We start from the raw sequence: 14,601 nt of genomic DNA on the forward strand, positions 1-14,601 counted from the left end.
CTTGAAGTGCATGTCCCGTTACAGTTTGGGTATGTCTGTCTTGAGTGAGTGCGTGCGTGCGTGCGTGCGTGCGTGCGTGCGTGCGTGCGTGAGTGAGTGAGTGAGTGAGTGAGTGAGTGAGTGAGTGAGCGAGCGAGCGCACACTTGTCAGTATTTCAGTTGTATAGCAGAGAGTGAGTTAAATGATGGAGTGCGAAGTGATGCAGATCTCAGACGTTTAATATGTTGGTGAAATTCACAATTATTCAGCACCCTAACTGCAGGATTTACTATACCTGCATGTGTTTCGTAATGATTGAGGACGCACAGTTCAAGCTATATATGAGGGTTGGCTGAAAAAATCAGAATCTAACTTTGAAGGATGAATAGCACACGTTTAACAGTTTGTCGGTATTATCTGCAAAACTTCCAATGTTTACAGGCTGCATGTGAGCCAAATATACAACCGGGTAGCATATTTCTTGAAGCTTCAAAATGACTAGGTACTCTGTTGACGAAAATGGACACAAACTGAAAGGCCTTACTTCAACAGTCACCCATGCGAACATGGTGTCATCTAGGGGAAACTACTCTTTCTTTTGCCACTGTTAATGAGTTCAAGAGGGGAATAAATATTACCTCTTGAATATTAACCAGGATCTAATTCACGACTAAGGAATATTTTGATACAATATGAGTATCATGAAATACGTATGGATGATTGCCGACTCAGTACACGTCAAATTGCCTTATGCAACAGCAGTGTCTCATGAGATAGTTGATGACATTTTGGGAAATGATCTGGGTATTACAAAAGTTTAGCAGGCAGGCTTCCAAGCTTCTCACTCAAGATCAGAAATGTTCCCGGTTCATCATCTCTCGGGACAGTTTACGTCGTTCTGAAGCAGACCCAGCTGATTTTGGTGAGCGATTCCTAACCATGGACGAGCCTTGGGTTCGTCGCTATCAGCCAGAGATTAAACTGTTTACATTAAAATCATAGGAACAGCTGACGTCCCCTTCTCAGAAAGGCAAAGTATTCATTATCTGGCAAGGTTTACGGGGATTCCAACGAAATCGTGCTGTTGACTACTACCTCCCGAAAGGTCAGGCCATTAATGCCCAATATTATGCTAATCTGCGTATGCAACTGCTTAAGAATATCAAGGCTAAACGTCATGGGGCACTCTCTGAAGGTGTGTTGTTTCACAATAATAATGCACCATGGATCCACGACTGTGGCTTTGAAAACATTGAACATGCTTCGTATTCACCAGAATTGGCACCGTCAGATTTCCACCTCTTCCCAAATCTGAAGAAAGGTGAGGTGAGGTGAAATGGGGTTTAACGTCGCGTCCAAGATTATTGCACGGATAAAGCGACGTGCATGTGTGTGTGTGTGTGTGTTCGTGTGTGTGTGTGTGTGTTCGTGTGTGTGTGTGTGTGTGTGTGTGTGTGTGTGTGTGTTCGTGTGTGTGTGTGTGTGTGTGTGTGTGTGTGTGTGTGTGTGTGTGTTCGTGTGTGTGTGTGTGTGTGTGTGTGTGTGTGTTTGTTCGTGTGTGTGTGTGTGTGTGTGTGTGTGTGTGGCTGCTAGTACTAGTCCGAACTGATGCTAGCACACTAAGATACCATGCCGCAGTTTAACATGAATGCCCCACTCAGACACAGTATACTGACTCCGGGCCGACCAGTCCTTGTTACAGTCCCTTAATGTCGAGTGCCAGTCAGAGTAACAACAAGTACCATCTTTTCACGTCTTTTGGTATGACACGGCTGCGGATCGAACCCCAGACCTTCCGCTCTACCACTAGGCCACGGAAGCGGTTCCTGAAGAAAGACCCATCTGACAAGCATTATGTAAAAGTTGATGACGCCGTGTCTGCTGTGGAGGACTGTTTATACCATCAGGAAGAAGCCTTCCACTACGGTGAGATCCAGGCACTCAAGCATCATTAGCCACTTGGCAGAAGTGGGGGCACGGGTGGCCCAGTCGTCTAAGGCGCCGCGATTCGCTGTGCAGAGTTGCGTCCCTTGGACACGACAGAAACCTTTGATTGTGGGTTCGAATCCCGGTTCGCCCCGATTATGTTTCTAGGTTTGTCAGCACCATACCCGTGCTCGTGGGTTTCACCGAAGTGGTAAACGTCTGAGACCTGCATCACTTCGGGCTTTCCTCCCACATTAAGCTGACACGCCGCAATATAACTGGAATACTGTTAAAAGCGGCGTTAAATCAAACTCACTCACTCACTCACGTGGCAGAAGTATGTAGACCCAGGAGTCGATTACTTTGAACATGCCAAGAAATCTTCACCCACCCCTCGTATCCACATGAATACGCATGCTCGTATCTTAAATCAGCATAACACAACCTTATACCAAAGCACTTAATCCCCAATACTCAGAAAACAGTATGTATGTTGTTGTGATAGATTTGATACCAGGGTATAGAAGAAGCCTGCAATATGATACAACCCCATCACAACGGACCCGAGACGATACGCCTGAAGTCACACATTGCACGTAGTACACACAGCTGAAGTTGACCTCATTGGTCTTCCCGGTGGGACCAGGAAGTAATAATATACAATCGGGTTGTCTCACTGCATTTCTGCACAGATTTAGAGGTCTTTCTGTTATGACACTGGTGCATACGTAGAAAGAGGGATCATTTTTCCACTTGCTGGATTCAAAATCATTTCACTCAGCGGTTCAACAAATACTTTGCAAAGTAAGTGACATCCTTGTATATGTAGAGTTATGTGTTATTTCTCAGGGGAAATAGAAATCATGACTGAAATTTTTTCAGCGATTGTTGCATGACTTTTGTTTGTCACCGGCGCCACCGGTTGGGCGGGATACGTTCACCTTTTCGCGAACACCTGGAATCATCACCTTTTAATAATTATTTATACACACATGCTCATGATATAGTTTCAATCGTACAACGGCAAGGGTTTTATCGTTTTTATTTATTTGCATGGTGTAACGTAGGGAAAGAAAGGACGTCATTTGTAACCAAGCATAGATGAGTCAAAAAGGATACTTTGCTCCATCTAGCTGTTGTATTCGTGAACCGCCTCCGTGCTCTAGTGGTAGAGCGATCGCCCGGAGAGCGGAAGGTCCGGGGTTCGATCCCCGACCGCGTCATACCAAAAGACGTTGAAACATGGTACTTGTTGTTACCCTGTCTGGCACTCGGCATTAAGGGGCTAAAACAAGGACTGGTCGGCTCGGAGTCAGTATACTGTGTCTGAGTGGGGTATTCATGTTAAACTGCGGCATGGTATCTCAGTGAGGTAGCACTATAAATCGGCATCAGTCCGGACTAGTACAAGCAGCCACACAAACACACACACGTACATGCATATGCACGTCGCTATATAAAGTGCAATAATCTTGGACGCGACGTTAAACCCCATTTCGCCTCACCTCACATGTTGTATTCGTGATGTGTTGTGTGCCAGATATGTAAGCTAGGTAGGCTTTTATCAATTATGTAACATCCCACACCTGACATCCTTTCCTTGTTAACTTGCGGACGGGGTTAACCTCTTTTGTTGACAAGTCGTCCGTGATTCGAATCCCATCATGGGACTCGGACATTTTATGGCCGCCACGTAGGGGCCAACATTGGTCTGAGCACGTTTTTGTCAAATTTGAGGCCAGTTAGTCTCAGTAACCTCCTGTGCGGATAGGGACGTGTCTTTTTGTTGACGGGGAAGTATGTAGCAGGGCGTGGAGTCATCCCACATATAACATCCTTACCTTGTCATCTTGTTGACGGGGTAAACCTCTTTGGCCATGTGGACAAAACTTTCGTAGAAGGTTCATCGTTCGAATCCCAAACAGGGAACTATATATTTTTTATGCCCGCTACAGTTAAATAACGACAGCTCAGTTTTGGTTGGAAACGTAAAAGCTACCCAGATAACGTGTACCACATTTGTAAAACACCACATTGATGCTGATAAAAAACGAATCCTGCACTCGAACCCAATTATAACTTCAATTATAGAATCTCAGCGTGATGTAACGACCTGTGTGCCCTTTATACAGAGAAGGCAGAGCTGCCATTGACGAATATCAGTTGAATAAAAAATCATAAGCAATCTCTACTAAAAGCAGTGTCCAATATACGATACCGACTATATCATAAGCATAGGTCTTTGAATCACTGTGAAATCGTGATGATACCAGGTGTTTGCGAAACGGTGAGGGTATCCTGATTCATGGACCATGTATATGATATGGTCGGAATCATACAGCGGAGATGGTTAATGATTATAAAAATTGTTTTCACGATTTTCTTTTGATGTAGGGTGAAACCTCAAACACTCTAGTAACTCGATCTACCGTTTACGACGATGTAAACTTGACAATTTTCCACATGCCTCCGGGCTTAGTGTTAACAACATCGTTTAGATTCAAGATGCTGTTCTGTAATGACTTTCTTTTTTTCAATTACCACATTTGTGTGATTTTCTATTATATACATTGTTCCATCCAATATTGCTTAGGGGTGATCCGAGCACTACACATTACTGTAAGACACTACCGAATACTTGACCTTACTGAATAAGGTCATCTTCTCGAGTCAAGGGTGTTCCCTTCCATGTCCAGTTTCCACCCTTGGCCTCAATTTCCAGGCTCGATCTTAGCGCCACAGGTGGCTATTATGAATTATGTCCCTTCTATGTCCCTCCTAATGACCAATCAGATACCACCTTTCATATCACTTCAATTGCCAAAAACTAAATGGCGGCGCCCAGTCAAGAGATCTCATCGATAATAAAGATTGTTATTGTAATATAACGTGTTTTACCTCGCGAAGTGCATCACAACAATTGTGCACCTTGATTAAAAACATGAAAAGGTTTGCAAAATATCTGTCGACGAATATTTGGCAGTTCACATGCTTTCTAAATCCTTCAATTGACCGAAATCTGCTCGTTGCAAACTTTGTTGTTTGCGATTTGGTTTTGACTATGCATAGATTCGTTAGTCCAGCCAATCTGCATCATGGGGAATTCCAGCCTAGCTCGGCAAGGGTAAAAACTGGACTTTTATACTCAGTTAATGCCCTTGCCTCGGGAAGATGGAGTAAGGCAGATAAGAGAAGTTTACTCAAGAGTGCTGTTCAGAATGCCAGCGATTAGTTAACTGTCAGTATGTTCAATTCAGGATGGCTACTTCGGTTACACCTTTTAAACCAGGTGTTTGTGTGCGTCAAGTAGACCCAGGGTTGGGTCTGTTTGCTATTTGAGTATGGACGTGAGAAGACATCTTGTAAATTGCAACACAATACCATTGATTGGAAAAAAGCTTTTGTTAAGCTTAGATAACTTAACTTCAAATCTACTACATGACGTCATTATATAGTAGGCTGGGTATATGTGGTTACACGCATTTAAGAAATATCATGTTTTTTTCCCCCGGCGAACAATTGACTTGCCTTTGCATGTGTTTGTGACGGGTGCCATCGGTGGGGCAGGATACGCTCACCTTTTCGCGAACACCTGGTATCATTACTTTTTGTTAGTGATTCATTGTCACATGCTCACAATATAGTCAGAATCGTACGATCGACTCTGCTTTATGCAGACATTTCTGTTGGATATTGAGAGGGTTTTGTCGCTTTATTTGCACATATATCATAGTTACACATAGCAATAAATATATTATGGAGCACAGTATAAAACCACAGATTGCAAGTGGCACATGTTCACGCAGACAAGCTTCCTCTTTGCGAGCAGCACCAAAGACGCGTCATTGACTTCTTTCTGTTATATTTACACCCCACCCAACAACTCATATTACCATGGGTGGACTTCCTTTGATTACGACACCGTCAGTACACATTACAGAGGAAGTTGATGTTGACATTTAGCTTGTCGAAGGCTGGAGGTCTAAATCAATACAAACATCACCGTTTGCTCTGCCTGTATAAGGCATGCTTGCATGTACGTTGTTTCATAAAGGGGACAGGGTACAAGGTTTTACTACAAATAATCCCCTATGACAAAAGATGAAAAAGGGTGGTAGACTCATGTAAGGTCATCACAATGCTCGTTATCAGGGTCATGGGAACTTGTTTACCATGATGCTTTTCCTCACATAGACCGGGGAAATATAGAGCGCGTACTCTCGCAAAACATGATTAATAAACTGGGCGGCAAAAGAAAGTATAGGTCGAGTTCCATGATCGATAAAAAATAACAAGAAGAGGTTTTGTTGTGAATTATAATATAATCTAGGGAGGGGTAACAAATGATTGATCAACCACAGTTTGAATGAAATTGTGCAATCAGAGGTAATGTAAGCTCAAGGTAAACAATGGTGGGGTAAGAAATTTCATTTTCAAAAGTTGTGTGAAATGTCACCAAAAAATTGTCAGACACACTACAAGTTCATTGTCGACACAGTTGACTTCATTAGCGTGTATGACCTCCAGCTGCCTCAATGCATGCTGTGATACACCGCCTCATCGATGACGTCAGTCTTCTGATGACGTGGACTGGAATCCGTTGCCACTCGTCTCTCAGGGCCTGCTGCAATTCTTGTCTGTTGACGGGAGGCTGATGGCGTGCTCTAATCTGTCTGTGAAGATAGTCCCACAGATGTTTAATAGGATCCATATCTGGTGAGTGAGCAGGCCAGGACAAAACGTCAACGTTCTGCTGGTTTAGAAAGTTCCGAGTCAGTCTTGCAGTATGGGGCCTGGCATTGTCGTGTTGAAACAATGTACCCTGCTGTTGGTTTTGTAAGAACGGAAGCACAACTGGCTGCAACACTTGGTCTCTGTACTGCACAGCGTTCAGGTTTCCCTGTATAATCACCAAATCAGTCTTCTGATCTCTACAAATACCGCCCCATACCATGACACCTCCCCCGCCGAATGGATGGACCTCTCGAATACACGCCGGAGCCAAACGTTCTCCTCTGCGTCGATAAACTCGTTCTCTGCCGTCATTTCGAAACAAGTTAAACCGACTTTCATCAGTAAACAGCACTCGACGCCAATTTCTCACTTGCCAGCGTCGAGCTGCCTCGCCCATCGCAGTCTCATGCGTCGATGTTGAGCAGTCAGTACCATTCCTCGGAACGAAGTCGTCGTAGTACTGAACGTGGGCTTATGGGATTTCCCGACTGGCGCTGCCGTCGCCGTCGCCGTTACGAATCTGTTTCGCAGGTGAATGAGCCGTATCTGATCGTCTTCCAGTGGTGTTGTCACTCGGGGTCGTCCGGTTCTAGGCCTGTCCTGTGTCCTCCCTGTCTGCCTGTACCGTTGAATCAGCCTGGCTACTGTCAATGGTGTACTACCAAACCTTCTGGCAATTTGGACCTGTGTTGCCCCCATTTCGGCCATACCGATGGCACTCTGTCTCTCTGCTCCTGTGACAGTCGTGGCATTTCTTCTGTGTGCTTTCATCACGTGTGGTTATACCCTGCAGACGATGCATTTATACAGCTAACATGCAGGGAAACCTGTTTCACCATTTTTTTGTCACCGCACGAGCGCCGTCAAAGGTGGCGCGTTCGGTGAGGTGTTTTTTCGTACCTGGTTCTGGGCGGTCATATTCCCAATACCCACTTTCAACTAGTTATCGCTGTTTTTAGGAAAATTACAAATTGCAAACCTTTACTATCTTTTGCTGCTTAGTTTATGTCTGCGAACTATATCAATCAATCAATCTTTATTCATGGTTCTTATGAGGCCAAAGGCCTATAGTACAATGTGTGGGGAGTGTTACAAATTCATACATTTTCTTAATTTCATGGCATGATAAATGAACATTGATAGATTTCTAATAGTTTCTGTACAATCACAAGTCATTAATTTACAAAATTTGTTACCGTTTGGGTTGCGGTAGAAATAGTTATTTAGATATTTTGCTCTTAAATCTTCATACACTGGACATACACATAAAAAGTGATATTCGTCTTCAGTACAATCAGTTTTACAAATCCTACAAAGTCTGTGTTCTCTTGCAATACCTTCATATCTGCCTGTTTCAATAAATAGATCATGTGAGCCACAACGGAACCGAGAAAGAGCTGTTCTAAACTTATGTAAATTTACACTTAATAGATAAGGTTCTAGTATAATAGTAGTCTTAAATGTAGTGTAATATTTTGCTTTTCTAGAACTAGACAAAGAACAATGCCATTTTTGAATGTACATATCTTTTAAAGTCTGTGTCAAACGGGAGAAGAAATGTTGTGGCATATCTACATGTTGCTGTAACCAAATATAACCATATCCACATTCGTATAACATGTTTTTAACTTTTGATGCCCAACTATATAATAGCCATCCTCTCTATTCTTCCAGAGATGTACATAGCTCTGTTTAACTCTTCTACAGATGGTCCGCGTGTATTATACCGTCACCCCTCAAAACTGTTTCAAACTGAAACGAAAGGTTAACACAGAAATTGTTACGTGTCAGTCAATGACCACACAAGATCAATGAATAATCAATAAGTTTTGTTTCCAAAAAATCATAATAAATCTCCACTTAAAGCAGAGTCCATTGAACGATTCCGATGATATTTTAAAGCATTTTAAGAGTAGATGGCCGTAAGGTTGTTGCACTAGAATCATCACTGTTCGTGCAATGTAAACTGAGCTCTCATTCGTCTGTGCACTCGTTGGTTTTCGTCTTGATGGACAGACCATGGCTTGATGTTTTGGTTACATTAAGGCAAACACGAAGCAGTCCCATGTGGGGCCGCCAGGTGACAGGTTCTGTCAAATACGTACGCTCCGAGGACACATGATTCAAACAGAGTTCCGGAATTGATATACAGTAAACTACGGTTATAACGAACACGCTTATAACGAACTGACGGATATAACGAACTACTTTTTTGGTCCCGACTATTTGCTCTAGTTATGCTGTATATATGCTTATAACGAACTACGGTTAAAACAAACTAAAATTAGTAGTCCCTTTGAGTTCGTTATAACCGTACTTTACTGTAATTGACATTCTGTTCAGAGCGGCGTTAAACCCATTTTAATTTCACATGACACGCCATCGTGATATACATGATCATACAAGTGTACGTGACCAGGAACTACTGGGCTTAAAAAAATAAACAATGAAAAATATTTTATAGTCACTCCTCATTTCAAGTCAGAAAATGTCTCTCACTACTTGATTATCATGATGTACAAACTCAGCACAACTTTGTGCATATGTAATAGTATGTTGCTGAGAAAAGGGAAATCTCGAAACATGCGTTGCGTTTATTGTCCAGTAAAGGTAATATGACCTTTAACTTGTATTTGGACCACTGGCCTAACGTACAATGCCATTCTTCTGACTTGACTAATAGAAGGGACATTTTAAAGTTGTTATATAGGTTATCCATTAAATATTCCGATCAGAAATAGCAAATTCAAATTGTGTGAGCACATGCCCCCCCCCCCCCCCCCCCCCCCCCCCCTTCCTTTATTTAAGGAACATTTCTTTTACGACTTCCTTAACCCTTGTTTAGACACGAAGCTCGAAAGTTCGATCAGATAAATTTAGATTTAAGATAAATGGCATATTATCCTCTGGTTTACTATTGTCATACACGACGCAGATGTTCGGAAGGTTCGAGTTTAGGTATGTTTGGGAAATAAAAACATCGTGAGAATCATAAGTCTACTACAGCTGTGACATCCTCATCTATCATCTATAACAAGCCCAAACCTCATTATTTGGTATATTGCTGTATGATGAGGTGTTTATTAAACTAACTACCATATATGTAAGAGATGATTTGAATATTGCTTGAAATGATTAATACTTTTCGAAAAATCGTAATCCAAACGTAATTCACTGGTATAACTATAGTTATTATGAGCTTTAAGACTCTTTAGTTCAGTCGCCATCTACTAAGCCAAATTCCTGGAAGGTATTGAGGGTATTGAGGGTATTGAAGGTTGAAGACCTAATTCAGTGTATCGGTTATCCGGCATGTGTGCTTTGAGCTAAACAGCATTCAGACACATTTTTGTAAATAATCTACAATGTCAGAATCTACAGACAGAGATTTAATCGTGACACTTTTTCACACCAGTTCATGGAAAATATAGTGAACGGGGATCATGGTGGGCAAATCAGGAAGTGATATTCATTGTAGAAGAGGTTGAGTCACAAGGGGGTGGGGGATGGCGGAGGAAAGAGGGGTTATTACATGTCTGTATCACAATAATGTGAACAAAGGATCGCTTCAAGTATGCATTCATGTATGGCCGTTTACAGCTCTCAAAACGATAGAATAGATTTTATATCAAAGCTACCTCTGTGCAGTGAGTTGTATTGTCGTTTTGTCCCTAAGTGAAGGATATCTCTGCCATCTTAGGATATATTGTTCATTGGGTTACCGAGGGTGTAATACAGCATATATGACACATGGGATGTTGTCCGTACTTCAGCATACAAGACATATGGGACACGTTGGTTTAATACAGTTTACATGGCACAGGGGATATTGTGGGTTAATACAGAATATTTGACTCATGGGATAATGTCGGTTAATACAGCATATATGACATATGGGAAATTTTAGATGTAATACAGTATAAAAGACACTTCAAGTATTGCGGGTGTAATACAGCAGATATGATACATGGAATATTGTGAGTGTAGTACAGCATAGATAACACATGGGATATTGTGGGTGTAGTACAGCATAGAAAACACATGGGATATTGTGGGTATAGTACAGCATAGATAACACATGGGATATTGTGGATCTAATACAGCATATATGACACATGGGATATTGTGGGTATAGTACACCATATATGACACATAGGATATTGACGGTTAATACAGCATACATTATACTGGTACATGGGATATTGTGGGTGTAATACAGCATATATAATACATTGGGGTATTGTGGTGTAATACAGCATACATGACACATGGGATATTGTGGTGTAATACAGCATATATGACACATGGGACATTGAGGGTGTAGTACAGCATACATGACACATGGGATATTGGGGTGTAATACAGCATACATGACACATGGGACATTGTGGTATAATACAGCGTACATGACACATGGAATATAGTGGGTGTTAAACAGCATACATGACACAGAGACAGTGTGGGTGTAGAACAGCATATATGACACATGGAATATTGTGAGTGTAGTACAGCATACATGACACATGGGACATTGTGGGTGTAGTACAGCATATATGACACATGGAATATTGTGGGTGTAGTACAACATACATGACACATGGGATATTGTGGGTGTAGTACAGCACACATGACACATAGGACATTGTTGGTTTGGTACAGCAAACATGACACATAGGATATTGTGGGTGTAGTACAGCAAATATGACACATAGGATATAGTGGGTGTAGTATAGCAACTATGACACACCGGATATTGAGGATGTAAAACAGCATACATGACACATGGGATATTATGGGTGTAGTACAGCAACTATGACGTATGGGATAATGTTGATGTAATACAACAACTATGATACATTGGATATTGTGGATGTAGTAGAGCATATACGACACATGTGATATTGTGGATAAAATACTGCAATTGTGGATGAAATATAGCAACTATGACACATTTGATATTGTGGATGTAATACAGCAACTATGACACATGGGATATTGTGGATGTAATAGAGCAAATATGAAACATTGGATATTGTAGATGTAATAGAGCATATACGACACATGTGACATTGTGGAATAAATACAGCAACTATGACACATGTGATATTATGGGTGTAGTACAGCAACTATGACGTATGGGATAATGTTGATGTAATACAGCATATACGACACATGTGATATTGTGGATGTAATACAGCAACTGTGAAACATGGGATATTGTGGATGTAATAGAGCAAATATGAAACATTGGATATTGTGGAAGTAATACAGAAACTTTGAAACATGGGATATTGTTGATGTAATAGAGCAAATATGAAACATTGGATATTATTGATGTAATAGAGCAAATATGAAACATGTGATATTGTTGATGTAATAGAGCATATACGACACATGTGATATTGTTGATGTAATACAGCAACTGTGAAACATGTGATATTGTTGATGTAATAGAGCAAATATGAAACATGTGATATTGTTGATGTAATAGAGCATATACGACACATGTGATATTGTGGAAGTAATACAGCAACTGTGGAACATCGGATTTTGTGGATGCAATAGAGCAACTTTGAAACATGGGATACTGTTGATGTAATAGAGCAGATGTGAAACTGTGTAATAGAGCATGCATGATATATGTGGATAATGTAGTATAATCTTAGCCATGAGCCCACATAACATAATCATGAACACGTCACTTAAACCTTCAACCATCAGACACAACAACACATCATCTGAACCATAAGTCCACCTGACAGAGGAACATATAACCTACTGTATGACCCTGCGTTCTGACAATGACTCTACCTTTATTTTCATTCATCTTTAAATGTCGTTTGTAAATTCAAAATAAGATATTTCCTGCTTTTGAAAAATATGTACGGTCCCGCCGATATCTGCTGAAAGGTTGGTACAAGAAGACTGTGAGTTTCTCCAGATCGCAAGTACTGAGTCACACGATGCTAACAATGAACAAATGAATGTTTCGTAAGGAAATGGATATAGGGTCCAATTTTAAGAAAGGTTGTTTCATGGCAATATTTCAAAAGTCATTAAGTAGTACTCATCTTTTACCAGGTTTATATTATGTCTGGTGAGTTAAAATTGTGAATTTCGAAACCTGTACAATTGCCTATTGTCCATTTGAATTAAACTGACCCTGTGTTGGTGACATTGATGCATGGGGATTTGAAACATAAGCATGGTTTTCGGATTGTTTAATAACTATTTAATAACTGTTGTATGAAATGCGATTTTCTGTGATGGTTTTCTGATTGTATAAGCATAACAAACAAACAAACACAACCAAATAGGCATATTTAGTGTCATATTGAACACCTCAAATACTGCAAAGTGGAATCGCGTTAGTGTCTCCGGAAAAATACCTCGCTGAAGCTGAAACATAATGCACTGGAACATCATTATTCTGGACTGAACCACAATTGGTCGTGATCAATTATAATAGTTTGACACAAGAAGTTGAAACCTCTGGAACATGCATTTAGCATTTCTACTGTGTTGTTACAGTTACAGTTATATGATCATGATATGTTGCGTTCTTCAAGGAGGGTATAGAACATGAATGGACCATAATTTCGTCATGCAGACTTATCATCTAATTCATAAAGAGACACATGTTTTTAAATAACAGTAACATGACGTTTAACTGCACATTTCACCATTCATATATCCTTTGCAGGCCAATGACGATCTGAAAGATGAAACCAGCAAACTCTTCAGCTCTTTGGTTGGCAGTGTTGGTGTTTGTCATCAACGCTAGCGTCATCACGGCGCAGTCAACGACGGAGTCCGATTCGAATGATTCCATATTCACAACCCCTGAACCCCTATGCAGTAGCGACACCTGTCTGAACAATGGCACTTGTCGGGAACTGGAGGACTGGGAGTGTAGCAATGATCTGGACATAGAGCATACCGTTTGTGTGTGCACACCTAGCTTCACAGGTATGTAATTTTGAACTGGATTCAAGTGGATTATATGTAATGACGGGAGCCTAATGGCAATAGACGATCTGGTGGCAGTAATAGTAGTCGTGATAAATGTAGCAGTTGTAGGAGTAGTAGAAAAAGTAGTAGTAGTAATAATAAAAGACTTAGTTATAATTATGGTAATAGAAGTGGTAGTAGTAGTTGTACTTGTACTTGTAGTAGTACTGCAAGTAGTAGCAACAGTATTAGTATTAGTAGTAGTTGAAGCAGTAGTCGTAGTATTTGTAGCATTAGTAGTATGTGTAGTAGTTGTAGTTGTTGTAGGAGTAGCAGTATAGTATTGGTAGTTGTAGCAGTAGTTGTAGTAGTTGTAACATTATTGTAATAGTAGTAGTTGTAGCAGGAGCAGCAACAGGAGCAGTACTATTACTAGCAGCAGGAGCAACAATAGAAGCAGTACTATTACTAGTAGCAGAAGCACGACAGAGTGAGTGAGTGAGTTGGGTTTAACGCCGCTTTTAACATTATTCCAGTTATATTACGGCGTGTCAGCTTAATGTTGGAAGAAAGCCCGAAGTGATTCAGGTCTCACACGTTTACTACTTCGGTGAAACCCACAAGCACGGGTATGGTGCTGACGAACCTAGAAACATAATCGAGGTGAACCGGGATTCGAACCAACAATCATAGGTTTCTGGCGTGTCCAGGGGTCGCAACGCACAGCGAATCGCTGGGACGACTGGGCCACCCGTGCCCCCAAGCAACAACAGAAGCAGTACCAGTACTAGCTGTAGCAGCAAGTAGAAGCAGAAGATGTACTAGTAGCAGGAGCAACAACAAAAGCAGTACTATTACTAGTATGATAGTAACAGAACAGAAGCAGTACTATTACTAGTAGCAGGAGCAACAACAGAAGCAGTACTATTACGAGTAGCAGGAGCATTAACAGAAATAGTACCGGTACTAGTAGCGGGAGCAACAACAGAAGCAGTACTATTACTAGTAGC

At 41.1% G+C, this 14,601-nt stretch overlaps 1 protein-coding gene across 2 annotated transcripts in view; it reads left to right on the top strand.

The window, feature by feature from the left end:
* The first annotated feature begins 2,554 nt into the window (after positions 1 to 2,554).
* LOC124149128 overlaps positions 2,555 to 14,601 on the top strand; it is a 55,246-nt gene continuing 43,199 nt past the window's right edge. For both annotated transcript variants that reach the window (XM_048380633.1, XM_048380634.1), the window contains exons 1-2: positions 2,555 to 2,710; positions 13,344 to 13,609. In XM_048380633.1, the coding sequence (XP_048236590.1) occupies positions 13,363 to 13,609 (247 nt within the window). In that variant the 5' untranslated portion in view covers positions 2,555 to 2,710; positions 13,344 to 13,362. The remainder of the gene's footprint in view (positions 2,711 to 13,343; positions 13,610 to 14,601) is intronic.

The sequence above is a fragment of the Haliotis rufescens genome, unplaced genomic scaffold, assembly GCF_023055435.1.
Source record: "Haliotis rufescens isolate VD_foot unplaced genomic scaffold, xgHalRufe1.0.p SCAF_32, whole genome shotgun sequence".
In the NCBI taxonomy this organism is placed as follows: Eukaryota; Metazoa; Mollusca; class Gastropoda; order Lepetellida; family Haliotidae; genus Haliotis; species Haliotis rufescens.